A 22207-nucleotide genomic window follows, 5' to 3' on the forward strand; every position below is an offset into this window, starting at 1 on the left:
GAGGGGGGGGATAATTTGGAAAAATGAATACAAGGGATAATATTATAAAAAATATATAATAAAAGTTATTAAAAAAAAATAAAAAAATAAAAAATAAATAAAATTTAAAAAAGAATCCTAACAATTTACTACAGACTTTTCCTCTCTAAATAAGACTCCTAAAGTCCATCATCAGGACTTTTCAACTGCACTTTGACAATAAGTCACTTTTGGCCTATAGACTTGTCCCACTCACTCCTTTATGAAAAAAGCAGACATAGCCAATGTGGTCATCAAGGCAATCCTATTCCCCAAAAGAGCTGCAATCCAATGTGTCAACTTCGTCCAGTCAGTCAAAAGAAAACCACCGTATCTTGGATAAGGTTTATTGGGTCATGTGCCCCTTTGGCTCAGTGATGAAGCCAATATACCCTTTTTATCAGAATAATGTTTTTAAATTATAAAAACACATAGGATCACACAATAAAACAACTGTATTTAAATAAAGGTTTCATTTTTTTCTATACATATTCACAAACACCCTGAAAGACAGCTATAAATCCATTGGGAAAGGCCTGTGGATCCAATGTTAAGAATCCCAAGCCCTAAGTAAAAAAGTGCCTAACAATAAAAACAGCCTTTGAAGCCTGGCATCTTCAACTTGAGACAATGACAATGATGATGACAATTATATAGATAGCATTTAAGTTTCTGCAATGCAAGAGATAATAATGTATCACCATGAGATCTTACTATTACCCCAAACTAATGCACTTATGTATTACCCAAAAAGTCATATCCACTTTGTCAAAGTTGTTTTTTTTGTTGTTGTTGTTTTTTTTAAATCTGGTCTGACTTTCAGATCCATCAGTTATGGGGCCAAGAAAACTTTTACTCAGGTGTATTCCTACAAAAGTCCAAATTTGGAACTTTGTGAGGAAACTAACCCTCCAGCTAATTTTACATTTTTCTGCAGCTGGAGAAAACCCCCAGCATCAACAGTTGCACTGCCAACAGCAGCAAGCTGATATCTTTGCCCAAAATTATTTCATCATCAACCAAGAAATCCTTGACTACAACCACAAGAAACTAAATCAAGCACTGGCCAAACAAGATCGGGTATATATATTCTCTCCATGGAAAAGCAGATAAATAGTTGAATCTCTGCCACAGTGGACAAAAATAGAAAATCAGGGAGTATGGAAAACTATATGAGCTAAATTAGGATTTTGAGTGATTGGTTATCTGGCAGAGAAGGATAGGGAACCCATTATATTCTATAATGAGGCTAAGGAACCAATCAGGAATCGATCAGGATCCTCAAAGAATACTGAATGATTTTGTGACTGACCTGCCTAGTTCAAATCAAAATTGCATTATAATGGGAGCAGACAGTCTCAAAAGTTCTTTCAAGAAAAGAAAGCCATCTACTGCATATTTATTTGGGAAATTTCGTACCTTTTGGAGATTACCTTACCTAACAACATTTCAAATTACTATCTCCACTTCTACCCATTTCTGGGGCATACTTCCTGACATACTAATTTCAAACAATCCCAATCTGATGAATACAATCCCAATCTGATGAATACCTGGAAAAGCATGAAAGGATTTTCAGTTTTGTTATATCTCCTACCAGCAGAAAAATTGGCTTATTCTGCTTCTCACTGTACAGTTTTAACTTATTTAAACATCAGTCCAATATAGTCATCTTCGACTTCAAGCAAAGGCTGAATAATCATTTGTGGAATATACTGTAAAATAAATTAAAAAAAAAAAAATGAGTAAATAGGGCCAGCTAGGTGGCCCAGTGGATAGAGCACCACCCTTGAATTCAGAAGGACCCAAGTTCAAATCTGGTCTCGGACACTTAACACTTCCTACCTGTGTGACCCTGGGCAAGTCACTTAACCCCAGCCTCAGGGGAGGGGGGAAAAAAAAAGAGTAAAAAAAAAATACCTTCCAACTAATTCTGGGGTTCAAAATATATACCCCCAAAAGAAAAATTATGAGTTGCACCATTATCACAATTCCTCATGATTATTCCCTAAACCCACATACATATACATAATTGACCAGTAACTAGAGGAACTTAAAGCTATACAAGCCATATAACAACCCACTCTGAATATGTTTAAAGCCACTTCCTAAAAATAGTGGCTAATGACCTGGGAAATCCTTAGAGGTGAAAGAGACTGAGTGTTGGTTAGGCAACTTCAAATGAACGTGTCCTGTATACCACAGGGCTGGGCCATCAAAACTTTTCCCCAATAGTCTTAAGTCTGATAACTTTGGACTACCCTTAAAGATAAATTTAAAACCATAACCATCAAAATCATCATCCCTTTTGTTGTTCAGAGGGGAAAAGGAAAAAGACGTCAGGCACTGTGCTAAGCACTTTACAAATATAATATTATTTGATCCTCACAATAATACTGTGAGGTAGGTGCTATAATTATCCCCATTATACAATGTAATACAGAGTAAATTGAGGTAAACAGAAGTTAAAAACTATTTCAAAGGTTGTGAATTCAGATCTTCCTTAATCTAGGTGCAGTACTTTGCTCCCCTTGGCTACCTAATAGATAATCAATCTATCAAACAATACACAGTGTCTTAGACACCTGATAAAGACACGAGATTATTCCCTAACTTTCTGAGAGAGATAAGAGGCAAAATTAAAAACTATAGAATCTCAACACTTAAACCTAGTTCAATTAGGTTAGATATACATAAGTGGCTGACTATAGATAAGATTATTTTTAGAGTCAAGAGTCAACATAGCAAAGACAAAGATGAAGCCCAATAAACCTGAAGCCCTTAAACAAACTGCAGCAAGTCCAAGATCTTAGTTGGTACTAGAGTAATCTAATTGTGACTATGACCCTAGTATATATACTATGGTTCCCCATCTAGAATTATTTGTTTCAGTGCTTTTAATCCCCAGTTATCTTCCCCTATACTTTTCCCCTCTTCTCCCATCTCAGAAAGTTAGCTCTAAGACTCCAAGGGTATCTTTCTCACAAATATTTTTTAAATGATACCCATTTTACTGTGTTTTTTTGAAACTAATTCTGACTTATCCTGTGTGAACTTTAAGTAGCTGAATAATCCCAGGCTGTGACAGAAACAACCCAGTCACACACTTCCCCACCTCCATGCCAATCCCTCTAGGAGACCTTAGAATATAATGAAATACATGTAGATGAAAATGAGCAAATCTATTTCAATTCCTTATGAATCATATTGTGACTAATAAAAAAAAGCTTGTTTTAGTTAGTATTACAATCTTCATTTAATTCAATTCAATAAGGACTTGAGCTGCACAAGTGCTTGAAAGAGTCATTATTTTCCAAAATAAGCAAAATTGCAAGAAAGGAGACCTAGATTGTTATAAAGTGGTAAGTTATATGAACCATTCACAGCTTCCTTTGTTCACTATACCTTACTCAGTTACCTTTCTAAGGGATTCTATATAGCAAGAGAAATCTATTCCAATCTGTGATTGGTTTTGACATCAAGAGTTTTAGTCAATTAATTCTGCATATTTTAAGAAAACATTAACAAACTCATTTCCTACATACATATATATATATATATATGAGTTTAAGATAAGTACTTTTATCTCCCAAGTAATTTTTACATCTTTTTTTGGTGCTGTTCCCACCCCTCATTTCTTATTTATGTTAACATCTGAGAATATTTAATATTTATTTAGAATTTATAACTACTGTAACTAAAATGTCTTGTTATTTAACATGATTATTATATTTAAATAATATTTCCAAAAAAGATTTGAGGTGGCTACTTGTGAATATAGTCATATTAATGAAGCCCTTCCTCACAACTCTTTTTACATCTCTTCTACTTTCTCATCTTAATAATTCAATTCATTTCAAAGTTTTTTTTTTCACATTTTCTTCACTCTGTTCTTCCCTTGGATTTATATTTTTTTCAATTCAATATTCAAGTATTAATTTAAATATATTATTGTGATTGATTAGATATAAATGAATTCACATTTTAAGATAATGATGAACATATTAATTGGCACTCAATTACAAGATCATAAGATCATAGATTTAGAACTTAATTCAAATATTTCAGTTTGGTAATATAGCAGAAAAAAGGTAGCCCTTGAAAAATTAAAAAGTAAGTGATGTTACTTTTTTTAAAGTTAGTATTTAAAGTAGTTAAAGAAACAAGGTTGATATTAACAATTACACCAACTATATATTCGGGGTCCAAGACATTAAATAAGACATGAAATAATTCATTATATTTGCTGATAAATTTTTAACATAAGATGTATATTAGACATTAATTATATTTTCTCCAATTTGCATTCCCTTTCTAAATAAAACTTTTCCTGGGTGTCTTATTGAAATACACAACTACCTGCTTATACTTGCAATTCCATAACCAAAGCAAAAACACTTTATAAAATGTAAAGTTTTAAATGCATGCAAAGCTATTAATACAAAATATTTAAAAGTCATTTCATTAATGTCAGAAAAAGAAATAACCGAATTACATTTTTCCTAATACAGTTTTTTTAATTTAAAAAAAAAAAAAGTAAATTTCATTGTATGCATAACAATCAACAATAGTAATAGTTCCTAAAACCCAGTAAACCCTTTGAGGACAAAAAATTGTATTTTGTCTTTATGATCTGTCTAGCCTGACTTGCACAGTGTTTTAACCTCAGTAAGGATGTATAAAATGTTCTGAATGGAACTTGTTAAAGTAAAGAAAAAGAATGTGTTAGCTCTGCAATTTGAATGAGCGTTTTAAAAAAATGTTATTTGTTTTTGTGATAAGACATATTCATTTGACTTATCCATTCAATAATATCTACTTCACTATATTCACTATAAATCTAAAAACAAAGCAAAACAAAATAAACTACAGGTAAAGAAAAAGCATATGTATATTTTCCTTAATTACCTGAGGTATAAGCAGACTTCTTTTTCCTTGAAAGAAAGCATAATCACTTAACATTCACCAGAGGCAGACGATTGTTAGGGGAAAATTAACTATGGCTTGAAGGATTGTTTAAATTCAGACTTTTGTATATATGTGATTTATACTTAATATGCTTATGCAATACTTCCTTAAATATATAAAACAATAGAAACGAATGGTCTAATCTTTGGCTTGCTTTAAAAAAAAAATCTGGTCTCCTCACCTCCAATTGTGGTTTCCACAATTATTTTAGAATCTTTTACCATATAAACATTTCATAATTTTAAAAAATTCTGCCATTATCTTTTGTGCTTCTAAGAAACTGTGAGAAGCATTTTTCTTCTGCTTGGTCACTTATTAAACTATATGACCTTGGGCTATAAGCTTTTTTCAGTCTGTCATCAATTGCAAAACAAAGGGTAGAAGTTTGGTGACCTCAAAATTCCCTTCAAGCTCTAAATCTATGATCACATGATCTTATAACTGAATACTCAATTAATATATTCCTCACCATCTTAAAATACAAATTCATTTATATCCTAATAATTGAATAACTGGTTTCCAATACTATCACTCGAACAAAAATTAAAATATCCTCCCAACTTCTATTTGCACAGTATCTTAAGGCTTTCTGATGTACCTTTGATGTATACTGTACAAAGATGCAAAAATGTCCCTCTTTTTTTCCTTTTTAAAATATCTCCAGGCCATGATTTGCTGCTGTTTTTTTTTTTCAGTAGTAAATAAAAATTTGTTGATAAATCTTACCAACAAGTAGCTAGCTACCCATTCAAAATTTATTGTTATCAATTTTCACTTGTTCTTGGATTAATACAGGGATATAAAGACCAAGTGCTAATTAATCTCTATAACAGCAAAAAGCCATAAATAAGTATAAATTATCCTCAAATTATAATTTTGGCTAAAAAGCTAAAGTTTCCTTAGCTTATTGATTTTGCCCAGATTACAAAGAATTTGTAAGGGGCAGCTAGGTGGCACAGTGCAAGAGCACCAGCCTTGAATACAGGAGGACCCGAGTTCAAATCTGATCTCAGACACTTAACACTTCCTAGCTGTGTGACCCTGGGCTCAGGGGAGAGGAAAAAAAAAAAAAAAAAAAAAAAGAATTTGTAAACATTAATAAATGAAACTGTAGCTAAGATTTCCAAGTATGTTGAAAATTCAAGAAAGTTTATATTTCACAATTAAGAACCAGTCTGTCAATAATTGCAATTGGAATTTCTAGTAATAATGGAATTTTATCAGCAGAAACAAATTTAACAATTAACCTTTTGTAACTAACTACTAAGAAAAGAACAAGGTCATACTTTGTGTTTTTTGTTTTCTTTGTATTCTTTCCCTTCTCCCCCAAATTAACTGGAGTGTCTTAGGGCCGAATTTGAACTTAGGAAGATGGGAATTCCTAACTCCAGGCCTGGCACTGATATTCTTAATATTCAGTATTCTTAATCATCTTTCCATGCTAACCACCCCATAATATTTTAGATAAACCATAAAAAGCTCAGCAGGCAACAACAACAAACAAGCTATTCTTAAGAAGTTCCAGTAATGCAAAATCCTGTTTGAGAATCCTTTGTTTTCTCACTTACATAAAAACCTAGTATTCTAAATCTCCAAAAGGAATTTTTGAAAATATAAAGGAGCAAGTTATTTTCTAGTTGTCTTCATGATTATATAAACACAAAAATGTATTTAAATTTAGTTATAGGAAAAGTTTAAAATCAAATTTAGAGTTGAAGTATAATTTAATACAAAAATAGTTTACTAGGTACCATTTCAAAGATTCTATAGAATATATAAAGGTAATCATGCCTACTCTTAGAAAAGGAAGCCCTTTAAAAGTATTAAGCACTCTTGCACATGACAAATACTTTTTTCTATAACAAAAGTAATGAAAAAAATTGAACATGAATCTAAAAAAAAGAAAAAATGGTGTATGTGTGTGTGTATGTGTGTGTGAAGAGCAAACCCAAAAGAATAAGGCAGTTATACCTTTCAAAAAAGATCTTATTTTTTCAATGTGTTACTGTCAAGACATTTTAAGAAACTAATGAGCGGACTATGCAGTGATTAATAGCTAAAATAGGGTCACAATAGAAAAGAGAAAACATTACCAGGTGCAGAAAGGCACTGAAGTATCCCTCAGGCAATCTATGTAGGTGATCTTTCTCTACAGCCCTACCATGTTTTCCACCTACAGAGCCAGAATTGTGAGGCCTATAGGCTGCAAAGCAGAGCCTCCTAAAATCTTGATTTTGTTCTGACAGCCCAACTTGGACTTCCTGTATTCCTGACCAAATTTTTTAAAGTTGAATTTCTTTCTCCTTAGATTTTGATCATCATAAGTCTGTCTACAACCTGGTAGTCTGACTCTAGCTCTAATTATTGTCACCTAAGTAACCCCTACCAAAAAAAAAAAAAAAAAAAGAAAAAGAAAAAGAAAAAGAAAAAGAAAAAAAAAAAAAGAAAAAGAAACTAAGACTTCATTTACCCTAAATCCAGAAACTTCTGGTTAAATACAATTTTAGTAGTATTTGTCCTATTTTTATGACATTTTACAAATAATAAGTTTGTAAACCTAAATTTACAAACATTAGTTTGACTGAAGTATAGCTAAATATAATTTGTAAGGTAAAGACCAACTAATTCTAATTCTAATGAGGTAATAAAGAAATCTTATTTAACAGGTGAAACAAAAGCTGCTCTACCACTTCAAGAAATGATAGATAAGCTAAAGTCAAAAGGTTAGATCATGGAACAAACAAACTATCCATATGTATAAACCTCAAGAGAAGACTGTTGTTAGGCACAGTACAAGGATAGAACTACAAAGATCTATTCCTCATGATGTAAACCCTAGAGTTTTTTAGTGTGAATACAAACTGATTAAGTTACTACAGAAACTGCACAGTGTTATCTGCTAAGGGGTACACAGGTTTCAAAAGAAAATGCTTACACGAAAACTTTTCCTGAGGGAATTCTGAGCAAAGTAACCCAGTCTGTCATTCACCTCCTTTTGGGAAGAAGTGAAATGAAAGGGGTTTTTTTTTTTTTAAAGATAAGGGAGCAGAGCCTCAGTAGTAGGATCACAGCTTACTCAAACCCACTGCCCCAGGCATCTTAGTCAATCTACAAATGAATGCACAAGGGGTTGGCAGAGACAGTGGAGCAAGGATATATTTATACTAATGTTGCATTTGCCAGAACTATTTAACAAGCAGGTATTGAATTAGTATAGTACCTCTACAGATAAAAGAGAATGTCTATTTGAGGTAGAGGCTATGAACATAAAGACTTGACACACTGCCAATCTATTTTTTTCCTCTGACTTGATTCACTTTTTCCATGGGAATGTTTAGCCAGATTTGCCATTCAGTCATATATAAATTACTCTTCTGAAGATGGTATTTCCAATCCACTCAAATGACTATCTACTAGAAGCTTTTGCCTGTTCTCCTTAACAATGACAAGTATTTATTATACAGCTAGCCAAGATTAGGATTGCAGTCCAATCTAGGGACATGTTTCCCCACTATTAATACCTAACTGGGAAAGTAAAGCTCAAAGGCTTAACCTTGTCAGATTAGCATCCCACTCCAAACCATTAAGATTAATAAAAAAAAAAATAAATAATCAAATTTGATCCAATAATCTCATGAGGTGCTCTCTAGTACTACTTGAAATAAGTTTTTAAACCAAGACTAGGCTAAAATATATGAAATCCATTCCTATAGAGCATGAACATAAATTGTAGTCACACCAAACATTCACTGTAGTTTAATTATTTTATACAATTTTCTATTTTGTCCAACTTAATACTAAACTAAAAACAAGGAATCCTTACAATATCACAATGAGTTTATGAGTTTATATTGTGCCATTCTATATAGGTTCATAAATTTAGCTTTGGGAGCAGTTCACCCACATCTCCTAAAGGATATATATATAGACTTTAAGATCCATGCAAATTAATCAAAAGAAAAACAAACACAAAATTCTTATTTTTGATTTTGTATTTTCTTAGACTATTGTATTTTTCCTAAATGCTGTCATTTAAAAAAAAAAAAAAAAGGATACATAAACATGAGTGGAATCTTGAAGTAATGTAAATACATAATTCTCAAGCTAATAAATTCTAGGTATTTCTATCCCCTTTGAAAAAAAAACTATGATTAAATATATCATTTGTAATAAAAACTCAAAGTCAACATTTAAGTACCATCTCTGGAAAAATGTTAACTTTTGTAATATGTATAACTAGCACTTATAGCACTGTGTCTAACCCATAGTAGGTACATTATAAATGTTTCCTGTTTGATCAATGATAAATATACTACTTAATTGACTCTAGGCAAATAACCCCAGAAAACTCTCTATAACTGTGAATTGCAGCCAATATTCAATGATAGGAGTTCCCTCAAATAAAATTATCCGGGGCAGCTAGGTGGCACAGTGGATAGAGCACCAGCCCTGAATTCAGGAGGACCCGAGTTCAAATCTGATCTCACACACTTAACACTTCCTTGCTGTGTGACCCTGGGCAAGTAACTTAACCCCAGCCTCAGAAAAAAAAATAAATAAATAAAATTCTCCTATTGATTAATGAAATTACAGGCCGAGTAGTTTATGCATACATATGCACACAAGCATACATACACACATATAAACATTTACATACACATATAATACATAATATATTATATTCAAAATAATGTTACTTAAAAGAAACATCCTTTGTTCATATTGCTATGACCAACTAACTATCCTTCTAAGAGAGAAGCCATAAATGCAGTAATCTTCAAAGATGTGAATAAAATGGAGGATAATAAAATACCCCATAGTTCAGTTTTCTCTCCCTTGTCCCTTGACTAGACTACTTCGATGTTTTTTCTTCTGCATTCAATCTTTTTTTTTCTCCCTGAGGCAATTGGGATTAAGTGACTTACCCAGGGTCACACAGCTAGGGAGTGTTAAGTGTCTGAGGCCACATTTGAACTTAGGTCCTCCTGACTTCAGGCTGATGCTCTATCTACTGTGCCATCTAGCTGCCCCAAAACTTATTTTCAATGTTAACTGTTTTTGTTACTTTAACTTTGCACTATTCCCTTTCATGATATACTCATTTTTCAAAGATGGAGAAAAAAATCTTTACAGTACTTGTGAATTAATCAGTTTATTGGATTCCCCACTGAAATTGGAAATGTAAGAAAGCCTGAATGAGGGACTTTTCATCCAAAAAAAAGAAAAAAAAAAAAAAAAAAAGTACAAAACCATAACATTAAATCCCCTTTCATCACTTTAGAATGTTCTTGCCAAAGTAAGCCTTTCTTCTCACCACTTTCCCATAGTGACACACCTAAATACTACAAAGTACTAATGTTGAAAACTGGTCTGATCTGTCCAAATATTGCTTCATATTAATATATAAAGTTTAAATAAACATAGGTGTAAACACAATGTACATTTAGTACAATCAATCTGCACATTGTAATAAGAGAAATGCTTTAATCATTGAAAACTAGCTATTTACCTATTGAGCCAATAAGATACTATATTTTTAGAAATGAATGAAAGGGAGGCTCAAGTGTTTATGTCTGGCTTATTCTGAGTTGGCAATCATCACTCACTCGTATCCAATACAAATGAAGGAATGAACCAGACAACTATTCAGTCACGGCATTAGTGATAGACCTTTGCACTTCAATTTTAAACAGATCCTAATTTAGAGTATGAGGCTGGAAAAAAGTGATAAACTATAGTGAAGAATATTTTTTGCCTTTCTTAAGTATCCTATGGATGATTCATAGCTACATAACACAGACCAGGTACTTCAATTTCTAAAAAAGGAGAATGTCCAAGCGTTAGCAGGGTCAGGCAAAAGCATTAAACCTCACTGACCCAGCAAGGAAAACATGAGAGAATTTGGTAGTTCTCCAACTCAGTAAAGTGGTTTTTTAGAGTCAAATAGCTAGTTTAGAATGTCATACAACTAAAGATTGCAATTTATTTCCCAGAATAGAACTATGAATCTACTGAACATTTAAACAACACTCAGCAGTGCTAATTGGGTCAACACCTTAAATGTTTGTTTAACGTGCCATTCAAATATTCTGATCCCAATCTGCTCAGAAAATATTATGGAAATATTTACTAGGGTTCAACTAGGGATCCATCTTTTCCAAGAGTTAATCATGGGATATAGTACTTTGGAAAACAACAAGAAGAAGAAAAAAAATCAAAGCAATCCTTTCAGATCTGAGGAATAACAAAGACAATGAGTCAAGTTAACTCAGGTAATAAGTATTTATTAAATGGCTACTATGTGCCAGACACTATGCAAAATGAAATGATAGAATGCCATCCAAAAAAAAAAAAAAAAAAAAAAGGCAAGCTTCTTATAAGTGTTATAAGTATAAGTTGAATCCACTTGAGAATTATCTATTTTCATGGCAAAAATAATAGCTATAATAAAAGTTTATATTTCACTTTGAATAACTCCCCCCCCCCTTTTTTTTTTTTTTTTACATTTTGGGTTTTCCCCCCAAAGTGCTGAAATCCAATATGTCAAATATAAGTATATCACCAAATTTACCTCTACTGAATCAAAAGATTACAAAAGCCAAATAATGATGAACAAGAATTATTGAGACAATGTCTACAAAGCATAATATTATCCTTGCTTAAATCAGTGCTATCATCAATAAATTATTTATTATCCAATTACCATTCGAATACAGACGATAAATTTCATACTGGCTAAGTTTTGTAAGAGAGAAAATTCAATCTAGTCAAAAAAGGAAGGACTAAGTACTGAAAATATCATGATTCAGCTTATTCCCCAACCACTTTACAGAACCTAACTATTTTCATAAACTATTATCAGTGGGAGGGATCTTAGAGATGAACTAATTCAGCCTTCTCATTTTATAGCTAAAGAAGCTAATAATCATGGAAGCAAGTTGCCTAAGGTGAAACAGGACTTACTCTGATCCTGGAACTGAAATGAAGAAAGAGATCATCTGATTCCTAAAATAAGCCTTTCTACTACTCTTTATTAGATAATCAGTTCTGAAAGTAATTTAAATGACTGGATAATGCTCATTCAAGTTTTTGAAAATTGTTTCATTGTCATTTTAAACAAGTTTTGACTACCCTTTCCAACTTGCCTCTCTTTACTCCCAAACATATGCCTATCCCCTAGCCTACAAAATTTCCTTCTCTTTTGACCATCTCAACAACATTCTCCAATCTCTATTCTGGGCTCAAAAGCTGAATAGAAGAAACCAATATCCAAAATTCTTTTGAATTTTTCCCTCAGTTAGAAGGGAGCCTACACACTAGAAGATGAGGTAGATTTGTATATTCCTGAGCATGATGGAATGGAAAAGGTGAGCAGAACAGAGAAGAAAGCAATATGATAGGGCCCAGCTGACTAGTCTAAACTAAAATATATTTCAGGGCTAAACCATATCTTTGAAAATAAGCAATCAGTGACTGTTGCTATGGTTGAAAGGTCCATGCTGCCTGAACTCTTTCTTCTCAACTATTTCCCTAATGTTAGCTGACAATTTGTCTTCACTGCCATGGATCAGTTGGAAACCATTTTGGCTGAAGACGATTTTGTTTTCAAAGAGTTTCTATTTTTTCCATTTTTAAGAGAGTAAAATTGTATCCATCCTCTTCTACAGTGAACCCTAGTTCCTCTGAAATCTAAAGGCAAAGGAAACATGTAAGGGAAAAAGTGTCACTGAAGACATAGTTTTGGAATGCTTTTTAAAAGTCTTAACCTGGGACTAGATTTTAGACATTAGCTTTGGAAAAGGAAAGTCTAATAAAGTCCTGCTATTACAGACTTGGCTAAAAAAGAAATAAAGGAGTAAACTCAGATCTAAGCAAAGAATAACCTCTAAGCAACCCAGAAGATTTTTTTACTTAAACTTGAGGAGTCTGCTCTAATAATGTTCATTACATATCTAAGCACTAATATACTTAACTAAATATTAACCTTTAAGACTAAATAAAAAATTGAAAACCAAAACTCTTAATGACGGATTCTTCTTGATATTACATAATAAAAATCTCAAGATTTTTCTCTAAACCTTTGCAGCAAAGTGTTAAGTCTTAACACTGAAAACAGGAATTGGTAAACATTTATAATATTGATGGCTGTAGATAATGCCAGTGACAAAGTGTACCCCTCTGCCACAATCTTACACATTGAGTACAAGTTTAAGGCAAACAGTAATGAGACTTTTTTTTTTTTTATGTTTAACTCTATTCTTTTTTTTTTTTTTTTTTGTAGCTTTTTATTTACAAGATATATGCATGGGTAATTTTTCAGCACTGAATCTCGCAAAATCTTCTGTTCCAACTTTTCCCTTCCTTCCCCTCTCCCCCCAGATGGCAGGTAAACCAATACATGTTAAATATGTTAAATACAATATATGTATACATATCCATATAGTTATTTTGGCATGCAACTTTTAACAATAACTTATTATATTGGAGAAGATTTGGTTGCATTACACAGCTTTTAAAAAGTTCCCCTCCCCAATAAATTATTCTTAGAGTTTCATTTCATTAACATTTACAGACAACAAAAAACTATAGGATTTCTTTTTTTTGGTCATGCACATACATGAAGAGAAAATGAGTTTTCATCAACATACAGAAAATAAACAATTTGGAATACCCAAATTGTGTATTTTATATTAACTATTTATACTAATATATTAAAATAAGTATATTGAAGTACAAAGGATTTGTTTAAATAGGGTAAATTAACTTTAAACTAAAAGATTATAATGGAGCACAGTAGCATCCTAAGTTAGGATCTTTTTACAGTAAAAGTAAAACATAAAGATAGATAATTTAAAAAGCACTCCATATGATGCATAGTTTTTAATATTTAAAAATGAATAAAACATATTTAAAATTCTTGTCTTTAATATTTTCCTTCAATTTCACTAGTTCATTCTGAAACTTTTTTTTTTTTTTTTTTTTTCTGAAAGGAAGAGAGACTCACTACTAGAATCAGAACTTACCACAGGCTTCAGATGACAGATATAAACCATGGTCTGTATGGAAAGAAAACGGTAAATGTTTTAAGATGGAACTTTTATTACAACCAAAAAAATTTAACAGACTAATTAAGATATATTTCCACTGAAAGTACAGGTGATCTAATTATCTAGCAGTATAAGAGACTAATAATACCAGTATAGTCCTAAATTATGACAAACATCTAATATAAAACAAATGGGAAAATTTTCCAGAATAAGTCATGCAATTTTCTTGATGTGATAAAAATCATATGTTCAAAAACTTACTAACACTGTCAACTGAATTTAATACAATGCATTGAATTATAAAATAATAAAGGCTCCCTTGTTTCATCAGAAATTCATGATTTGGTTATTATGAAAAGGCCATCAATGTTTAGCTTCAGAAAAACAATAATATATATGTGTATTAACATTATGTATAACTACATCCAGAGTTAAGATATTTTATACTCTCATAAAGTCCACTCTCAAAATATCATAATTTTTAAAAAAATATTTTGTCTGTTTAACCATAAAAATCAATGCTAAAAAATCCCTGATAAGTCCAATTCTGCCAGATAGTAATTTGTCTATAACATAACAATTTTCAATACAGGATGAAAGCCATACAATCTTAACAAATTAAATTAAACAAACATTTGTTAGGCAGCAACTATATCTACATATAGAAAATCCAGTATTCTCTTTCATGGGACAGTTGCTAATTTGTATCATTCTCTCCAACAAGGTAGAGGACTTGTCTCACCTAAACTGTATGTGTCAACCCAGAGTCTTAATCCAGTTCTCTATACATTTGCCTTCATAATTATTTGCTGAGTTGAAAGGAAAAGTTGTTGCAGGAGTAAAAGGAAGGAAAGGGGGTAGGGTGAAGGGGGCAAAGGGTTCAACTAGTCAGCTGTTCTACTGTGCATTTCATAGTTTTTTATAGTTGCTACTAAAGATTCATTACACGATTTAAAAATCTGGACATTATTAAATTTTCTTTTTTAACAAGTTAAAATGATCCAGTGAAATAAATTAAAAGTAAAAATGTCACATCTTATATATAGTTTGCTGTATTCCACTGGACAGCTTAGTCCCATCTAATATGTTATCCCTAGAGGTCCTGAAAAAAAAGGTGCACTTGAGTCATACTGCTTAAATGCTATCTGTTCTACAAGAGAGAATACAGAACAAGGAATTTAAAAAACATACAATCCTGAAATTTTGGAACTAAAAATGATATTTAGCATGTGATTTTATAGCATAAAAGCTTGAAAAACATGCCATAAGTAAAACAATAAAAAAGACTAGCATAGTATAGTATATTTCTTTCCTTAATCAAAGGGAATAAATAAATAACAAATAATAATGCACTGAACCCATAAATCCTTACAATAGTTCATTAACTTAGCAAGCTGACTGGGCAACATGATTATAAACATAAAGAAATCAAGATCCAAAGAGGCTATATTTAAAAATCACTCAGAATTATTACTTTCATCTTATGCCTAAATTCCAACCCCATGCTGCTTCTCAATAATCTAGTCATTTCCATCCCTCCCCCTTTCTGCATTAATATATGTTCAAACAAAATATTTTCCTTAATCACTGTGTTTTCATAGCTTATGTTATTACACCATTAGCAATTTGGGTTTTTATACGAGTAAGGCAGTGCTATTATACAGATCAAAGGCCAACATTATAATCGGAAAAAAAAAATGTCATTCTGGTGATTTGGGGCTTGTGGGCTAATTTTCTGAATTCAAGGTATATATAACTAATTCTACATACATTATTTAAATACATTCTCATTTTTCACTATCATAAAGAGAATAAAGTCTATAAAAATCCAACAGAAAGGAAACTCATAAGCACTTTTTATTTAAAGTAGCAGGGAAACAAAGATTGGCCTAAATGGGGGGAAAAAATGAATAAACTGCTCTCTGGGCATAAATTAATAATTCTTAGGGGATTTGTTAACTTCCATAGGTGTATTATTTAATAAATTAAGGACCTAGTTCACCACTAAAGTTTGTAGAAACCTCTTAAAACACAGATCTCCAGGGTCACAAATATTACATTTTAACAGAAGCCCCACTGCTATCAGCTAAAGGAAAATGAACAAAGGGCTAACTACTTACAGTACAACTCATTCTCCACCCTCACTAACTGTAGAATTACAACTAAAGCAAAGTTAATAGGCTGTTTATTCCTCAAGTCCCCATATTTAGTGGGAATCAAATTAGTTCTGTAGTCACTAAGGAAGCAGCTATGGTCAATGTGGTACAATTTTGAGAGACTAATAATAGTGGTAAAATACCCAACATTCCAAGCTCTTGCTCTCATTCAAATTCTAGGTGAGTCAGGCCTCCTTGCTAGGAACAAACTAAGCACCTAGCAAAGGGGCTGGATTGTTGCTGTTTGCCCTTAGTACTAGAAGAGAACTATTATATCTGTTCTATTATTCCCTATTATATCAGGGAGGTGAAGCCATGATGTTCAAGCGAATTGGATTTTAGTGAGGGAGGACTGTGTAAAGTCACCAGCTTCACTTTCCTCTCCAGTGCTATCCAGTAGCAAGGTATAGACTGGGACAACTGAAGATGGTCCTGGATACAGTGGGAGACCAAGGTCTTTTAAAACTGTCTTTAATAGGTCTCCGTTTGACTGAGGCAAAACTAAATCTGTGATTAAAGTTAGATAAGAAATGAGGCAGAGAAAGGCCTCTTTTACCCAGTTAAAACAAAACAAAACAACCCAATCTGGAAAGGAAAGACACTCAGGATTTCTGTTCAAAACAGAAATAATTGCTATTTACATTCACCCTGAACCAATCAAACTCAAACAATGACCAAATGGAGTTTGACAAGGGACCTATTGTTGGCCAATCAATGAAAGCCTAAGTAGTTTTAATGTATAGAGAAAGGGAAAAGGGGAAAAAACAAAGAGGGGGAGGGAGGGAGAAGGAAAGCAAAAGAGAAAAGGGAGAGAGAAAAGGAAAAGGAAGGCAAAGAGAAAAGGAAAGGGGAAAGGAAAAGGGAAAAGGAAGGAGGGAAAAAAAGGAAAGGGGAAAGAGGAAAGGGAAAGGAAAAGAAAAAGGGAAAAATAAGAGCTGTATTGCCCAACTGACCAGTTCCAGTTGAGTCCTCATTAGGGCAGGTTCTACTATTCCTCACAGAGGTTGTTGCTACTCCTTCATTCCTAAATGGGACCACTACATCAAGAAGGTAATGCCATGACATGCAAATGAATTGGATTTAAGTGAAGGAAGACTGTGCAGTTTCACTTTTTTTCTCTAGGGTCAGCTGGAGCCAGTGGCAAGTCATGGTCCTTTCAAGAATGAAGAATTAGAAATAAACTTTGAATAGTAGTAGAAGCTGCCCCAAAGAGTACCCAACTGGAACTAGTCAGTTGGCCAAGACAGTTTTTCTTCTTTCTCTTCCCTTCCCTCTGTTCACATAGGATATCATACCCTTACCTATGGACTTTAGTCAAAAGACCACAGCTCACAAGGTCTCCCATTGTATTCAGGGCCATCTCCAGTCATCCTGATCTACAGGGACTACTAGAAGGGACTACTTTTAAGAGAAAGAATGGGATTATTACATCCAAATAACACATTCTAGAAGGACCTTGGTTTTACATCATCCTGAATATCCAAATCTCTACTGACTGTGACCTCTCAGTATGGTTAATGGAAGATCTGGGTTAACTAACCAGCTTTTATTAAGAAGTAATGGACCATTACTGTGCCAGAGTCATGCTATTATTATATAATATTTTATTACTGTGTAATGTTACATAGTAATATTATACAGTTCCACAAAAAAAAAAAAAAAAACTACAATGAATACAGAGTAGCATGGAAATGCATGAATTTATGCAAAACAGTGTACAGGAAGCCAAGAAAATAATATGGAAAACAATGGAGAACCTACAACCACCACAGAACAATAGACTAAATTAAATTAAAAAGAACAAATTTGGTTTCAAAGAAGAGAAATGATCAAATACTTCCCACCAACTTTTTTGCAGGGGTGGGAGTACTGTTTACAGGTGTAAAACTTTTGTACATATTATTACATTTTTTTCAATGAATTGATCAATTTTGCTGATTTGATTTTTTTCTTCTTTTTTAGGTAGCACAAAAGTAAAAAAATTTTTTTTTTTTTTAAAAGCACTTATTCAACACTTCCTATATTACAGAAATTATGCTAGGCACTGTGGAACATTGGGGAAATGAAGATCTATCAAGGAAGACTGAGGTATAAGAAAAACAGCCTCTTTCACTCAATGTGTTCAGAACAGAACTCATTATCTCCCCAGCTTTCTTGTGAATATTCCTATTGCAAAGGGACAGCAATCTTTACCACTACTCTTACTCTCACCAAAGTTCAAAGTTTTGGCATCATTCTGTCATTCTTGACTCCTTATTCTCCTATACTCCTCATATCCTATCATCTGCCAAATAAAATTTCTATCTTCATGATATTTCTTGTCTACATCTTTTCCTTTCTACTCATAGCCACCATCTGAGTTCAGATCCAAACTACTGCTGTAGAATCCTAACTGGACTTCTTGCCTTATGTCTCCTCAGTCTAACTCCACACATTCTCCATACAAAGTTATTTTTTAAAGAACAGAGCTGGTCAGCTGTCATGGCTCATGTCAGGCATAGCTCTCTATTACTTTCAGAATGCATAAGTTTAAGGACTATTTTCCCTTTTGTAAATGCATGTTCAAGTGCTTAGGATAGTGCCTAGTATTTATTAATTGCTTAATAAATGCTTGTTGATTGATTGAAGATAAAATATCTTTACTTCCTTTCACAGTCAAACTCCAAGAATATGGGAATATAGTAGGCACTTTAAATAAATACCTGTTTTATTGTATTGTATTGAATTGAAATCTACCAAATAATTTGCAAGAATTAAAATCTTCTACCCAATCCCTGGCCCTCTGAGATGGGATTCTGGCCTATTCAACTGAGAATGCCTTTCCATCCCTGCGCCTTGGGTGCAAAATGGTCTGCATATCTTCTCTCAATTGTCCAGCTAGGAAATGAGGATGATCTTAAAGGGGAAAAAAATAAGGTATATTCATTCCCATCTAGGTCCTCCCTGCACTGATAGAGGGCTAGAGAGAAAAATTAATAAGAAGCTTCAAGGGTTACTTATAATCAGTAGATACATACACAAGATATTGTTAGTTCTGAGTCAAAATTGAATCAGAAGAATCATAAGCTTCATGACACATTACTTTAGCACTTTAAGATCACAAGGTTAATGTAGTTCTGAAAAGCACTCAATTGAAACCCATAGGACCTAGGGAGCACTTGCCTCATCAAAAGCTACTTAATTAGGTTGTAATCATTTTCAAATATGAATTTTCAAAAAGCATGATTTTAAAAGGCAAGAAATATTAAACTCAGAAAAGCTTTTCCTAAAGATGTTTTAAAACCAAAGGAATAGCATATAAAATTATAACATCTTCCTATTTAATTATTAGTCATGAAAAGTCCAGCCTTGGACTCAGAAAGCCTTTAGTTCAAATACTCTCAGACATATTAGGAAGTGTGTCTGTGGGCAAAACATTTAACCTCTCAGTTCTCCCAAACAACTCTCTAAGACTATAAATGACACACAAATTGCTGATTTTTCTTAGTGGAAGGTAAGAGTATTCCACCTGAATCTAGATTTTTGAAAAAGGAATCCACAAAACTTACAGAGATAAATAAATACTCCTTTTCCTCCTGATTTTTTTGGTATAGCATTGCCTTAAGAAAACCATCAAAAATATTTATGGCTTCATTTAATCATATTCTTCAAAATTGTAGTGAAGTTATTCTTTTAAATGAGACAGAAACAGCTTCTTCTCAAAAACTATTTGCAAATCAAAAGAAACTGCATTGGAAAACCCATCATTTATTTAACACACTCTTTGATAGACAGTTCCTCTTCCTGCAAAGCTTGGCTACTGCCTTCAACATCACAAATGACATAAGTGCAGCCCAAAGCTTAAATATTTCTGTCAAGCAATCAAAAGAACTGACATTACAGAAGGAGTCCAAAGTTCAAACTGTTTATTCTATAAGAAATCATGACCAATAGAAGCAAAAGGAGGCCATTTGGTAAAATAACTGTTCACTCACTGAGAGTGATGGAAAAGGGCAAAGGTTACAGCAAAGCACAAGAGGACTTAGAAATGTTTTAAAGATAAGGCTCTATCCTTGGCCCTATCTTTTCAACATTTTCAGTCACCAAACAAGAAAAGGTATGCTTATCAAATTTGCATTTAACACAATGACTGGATAACTAACATATTAGGCTAAAAAAAAAAAAAGTAAGAGATTAGTACCATGAATTCAAAAAATTTTAAAGGATAAGCTCTACATTCAGGTTAAAAAAATTAATTATAATAGTACAGGAAATGGCACCATATAAGTGACAAAATATGAAAAAAGCTTTGGGAATTTCATGTGATCAAAAATTTTAACAAGAACCAAAAGTGAGGCCAGGATGCTAGAATAGCTAATTAAACCTTAGCAAATATTAACAGAAATATAGCATCCATATCAAAGGAGAAAACAGTACCACCATACTCTGTAGTAGTCAAACTATTCCTAGAATCCTGAATGCAGTTCTAGGTGCCACACTTTAATATACTTATCAAACAAATAAAACATGCAACAAAAACAACAATTAACAAACAATTAATAAATTCAGACAAATGTGAATAGAAAGTGCAAAGGAATAACTGACTGAAGCTTAAGTACTTTTGGTCATGGGGACAAAGGACCAAAAAGTTGCTGCAGCCATTTCTCACACAGAGAAATTATTCTAACCATCTGTTTTTTTCTGTTCAAAACTTTTCATCAGACTTCGCACTGTCCTATACTAATAAATAAACCTTTTAAGGTTTAAATTTACTTCATGGAAATTAAACTCCAAGATGTCAAACCCTTCAACTCTATAATTGCCATGACCTCTAAAGCTCTTAAGGATATGTAAAGAAAGAGGAAACCACACCATTTCTTGAAAATAAAGCCACAAGTGGATAACTTCCCCAAAAGGGTATAATCATGAAAATATGCACACACCCCATCACCCACAGACCATAAAAAACTTTTCCAAAAGTTGGACAACACCAATGTGCCAAAGAATGACAAGAAATAGTTTGAAATCTTATACAATCTGCCCCCAGTTTACCTTTCCAATCTTCTATATTGTACCCCTTCATATAAGCAGTCTATAGTAAAGGGCTAAAACTCTTAAAAGAATCAGACAACGGAACACTTAAGGCTAATTACTTATTCGCTATGAGACAATGACTCTATTAGCATATGTTTGGAAAAATGGCCCTTCTCACCATTGGTGCTGGCTCAATGTTTGGAGTTAAAATAATCCTAGGCAAGGATTAGAGGGTAGAGTGACAGAGGCAAGAGCTCACTAGGCAGCAGGAGGAGGAGAAAGGTGGAGATTCTGGACTCCAGAATGGAGAAGAGATCTTTGGCTAAACTTGACTCTGGCAGATCCTGAGGCCTCCAAGGAGCTAGCCTGGACTTCTACCCAGTTCCTGAATTAATCCTTTCTGAGTAACCCATCCTTGGAATATACTTCTTCCTTGCCTCCATTTCTTAGAAGCCTTTGCCTTTCTTTAAGCATCTTATTCAGTGGAAACCCTGCTACGAAGCATTTCCTGAGGTTCTCAGATATTAGTGATTCTCACTCAGCAAAATATCTTTATTTTTTTGTAAACTACTATACATATTGCTTTACCTAATTAAATATAACATTTTTTAGATCTTGGACTGTTTCATTTTTTGTCTACGTATCCTTATTATCTAGCATAGAGCATTCTTCAATAGTAAATATATAATAAACATAACAAATAATAAATAATTCTTTTTTGTAAATACTGTATTCCTTCATATAATATAAGCTGTGTGTGCAACCACTGTTTCCTTTTTCTATAATTTGTACATAGCACAGTCCCTTGCATATAATATGAATTTAACAAATATTTAATGTAGGAAGAGGTCCATTTCAGTGGATACTCACAAATACACTAGGAATCTAGACATTGATCAATGGATAATTTACAATGAATTACATCATATGAAAAGGCAATAGGCCAAACATGTAAAGAGAAGGTAGAAGACAATGGCTAGAAAACAATTAGAGGTAAAATTCTCA

The 22207-nt window shown here is 32.8% G+C and overlaps 1 protein-coding gene across 3 annotated transcripts in view; it reads right to left on the reverse strand.

Moving 5' to 3' along the window:
* LOC141549512 (triple functional domain protein-like) overlaps nucleotides 1–22207 on the reverse strand; it is a 226307-nt gene that overhangs the window by 149385 nt on the left and 54715 nt on the right. For 2 of the 3 annotated variants that reach the window (XM_074279116.1, XM_074279118.1), the window contains exon 2: nucleotides 14010–14042. The exons of the other annotated variant lie outside the window; for it this stretch is intronic. In XM_074279116.1, the coding sequence (XP_074135217.1) occupies nucleotides 14010–14042 (33 nt within the window). The remainder of the gene's footprint in view (nucleotides 1–14009; nucleotides 14043–22207) is intronic. 3 annotated transcript variants of the gene reach the window in all.

Source organism: Sminthopsis crassicaudata, chromosome 1 (genome assembly GCF_048593235.1).
Source record: "Sminthopsis crassicaudata isolate SCR6 chromosome 1, ASM4859323v1, whole genome shotgun sequence".
NCBI classification, from domain to species: Eukaryota; Metazoa; Chordata; class Mammalia; order Dasyuromorphia; family Dasyuridae; genus Sminthopsis; species Sminthopsis crassicaudata.